This window comes from Aplysia californica, unplaced genomic scaffold, assembly GCF_000002075.1.
Source record: "Aplysia californica isolate F4 #8 unplaced genomic scaffold, AplCal3.0 scaffold00025, whole genome shotgun sequence".
NCBI lineage: Eukaryota > Metazoa > Mollusca > Gastropoda > Aplysiida > Aplysiidae > Aplysia > Aplysia californica.
Genome location: NW_004797295.1, coordinates 296,796 through 298,257, shown reverse-complemented (window position 1 = coordinate 298,257; position 1,462 = coordinate 296,796). Strand labels below are relative to the sequence as shown.

Sequence of the window (1,462 nt, the reverse complement as noted above, 5' to 3'; positions counted from 1 at the left end):
TGTGTGTGTGTGTGTGTGTGTGTGTGTGTGTGTGTGTGTGTGTGTGTGTGTGTGTGTGTGAAGTTTGCAGGGGTAAGGATTTAGACTCAGTCGGTCACCCAAATTTAAAAATACCATGCAATTACACAAAAATATTAAACGGACCGAATTGTTTTCATCCCGTAACTACATGCCTACACTGAAATCTAACGGCAAGAAGGTGTCGCTATCTCAATCTGACCAATTTGTGAAGTCATTCTTCATAAGCGAAGGACAAACAACATAACATAAATATAAATACCAAACGCACTTAAGGCCCATTTTCATCATTAAGCCATTCTTAACAATGTAGGTGAACTGGTTATATAAAAATCGAAATCACACTGCAATGACTTATTTTCTCTAAATTCCTTCAATTGCGAGTTCACTTTCGTCAGTCTACGGTTAAAGCGGGATGAGCACAATTCGCTCCGTTTAGTATTCTTATGTATTTGCATGCGGTTTTTAAATTTGGGTGACCAACTGAGTCTATATCCTTACCCCTGCAAACTTAAGTCTCCGACATGTAACTCGTTTGTTTTTTTAAACATTCGCCGAAAATGAGTAAGAAATAACAGGAGATTTAGAGCGTACACCTAATACATAAAACGTCAGCACCGCACTTTAACGCATTCCTATGAAACAGTCCAACGGGTGAGTAGGCCTACTTTTCAAGAATCAGGTGGTGACGTCTGGACGCCAGGCGGTCTAGGGTTGAGGTAGTAGAGGGGAGGGGGAGATAACTACGTGCTTGCACTTAAATCTGACGGCAAGACGATGTCGCTGTCTCAAACTGAGCAATTTGGAGGCTAGGTTACTGTAAATCATTTTTGTAGTGATTCTGTGTATGCCCCAGAGGGCGTTGTTTAACAGTGGGCCCGAATAGTTTGTTTTAAAAAAGTATTCTAAATCAGGATTTAATTTTCTTTTGTTAATTGTTTGATCGTTGACCTACAAATGCCACCCAAAGCTAAATGCAAATTGGCAAAATAAAAAATGAGCTCGAAATGTCCGCTTTAATACAAATACACGATCACGCTGTATGATTTTTTTGCATGCCGCCCGATTTTTACACGATTTGTATTTCCTCCATACTACACCACAGCCACTATCTGCACCACGGGTAGATCAGCGGCACAGTTCTCTTCACACGGCACGGGTACAAACTTGTACATCCAAAAGGACGAGAATCCCGAGGCTAGCACAATGATCCCACACCAGGAGACTAACGTAAAGAAAGTTTCTGAATGGACTGAAGGAAAGTGTTTCTTAACCATGGGTAAGTATTATATTTATGATTAATTATTTTAGTTTCATTATCAAGTGCCTGATCTGCGACAGACATCGGCGATCATGGTTCTCCATCCGCTCCTTTCCTCGGATGCTCTAAAAAAAACTTCATTATCCCGATCTTTCTACTTGACTTTTGGGAAGAGGGTGAGGG

At 40.8% G+C, this 1,462-nt stretch overlaps 1 protein-coding gene across 1 annotated transcript in view; it reads left to right on the top strand.

Annotated features, from left to right (window-relative positions):
• LOC101862243 overlaps nucleotides 1–1,462 on the top strand; it is a gene marked incomplete in the record, with an annotated part of 9,268 nt that overhangs the window by 5,967 nt on the left and 1,839 nt on the right. Inside the window, 1 exon segment of the mRNA XM_013089038.2 lies at nucleotides 1,124–1,297. Coding sequence (XP_012944492.1) covers nucleotides 1,124–1,297 — 174 coding nt within the window.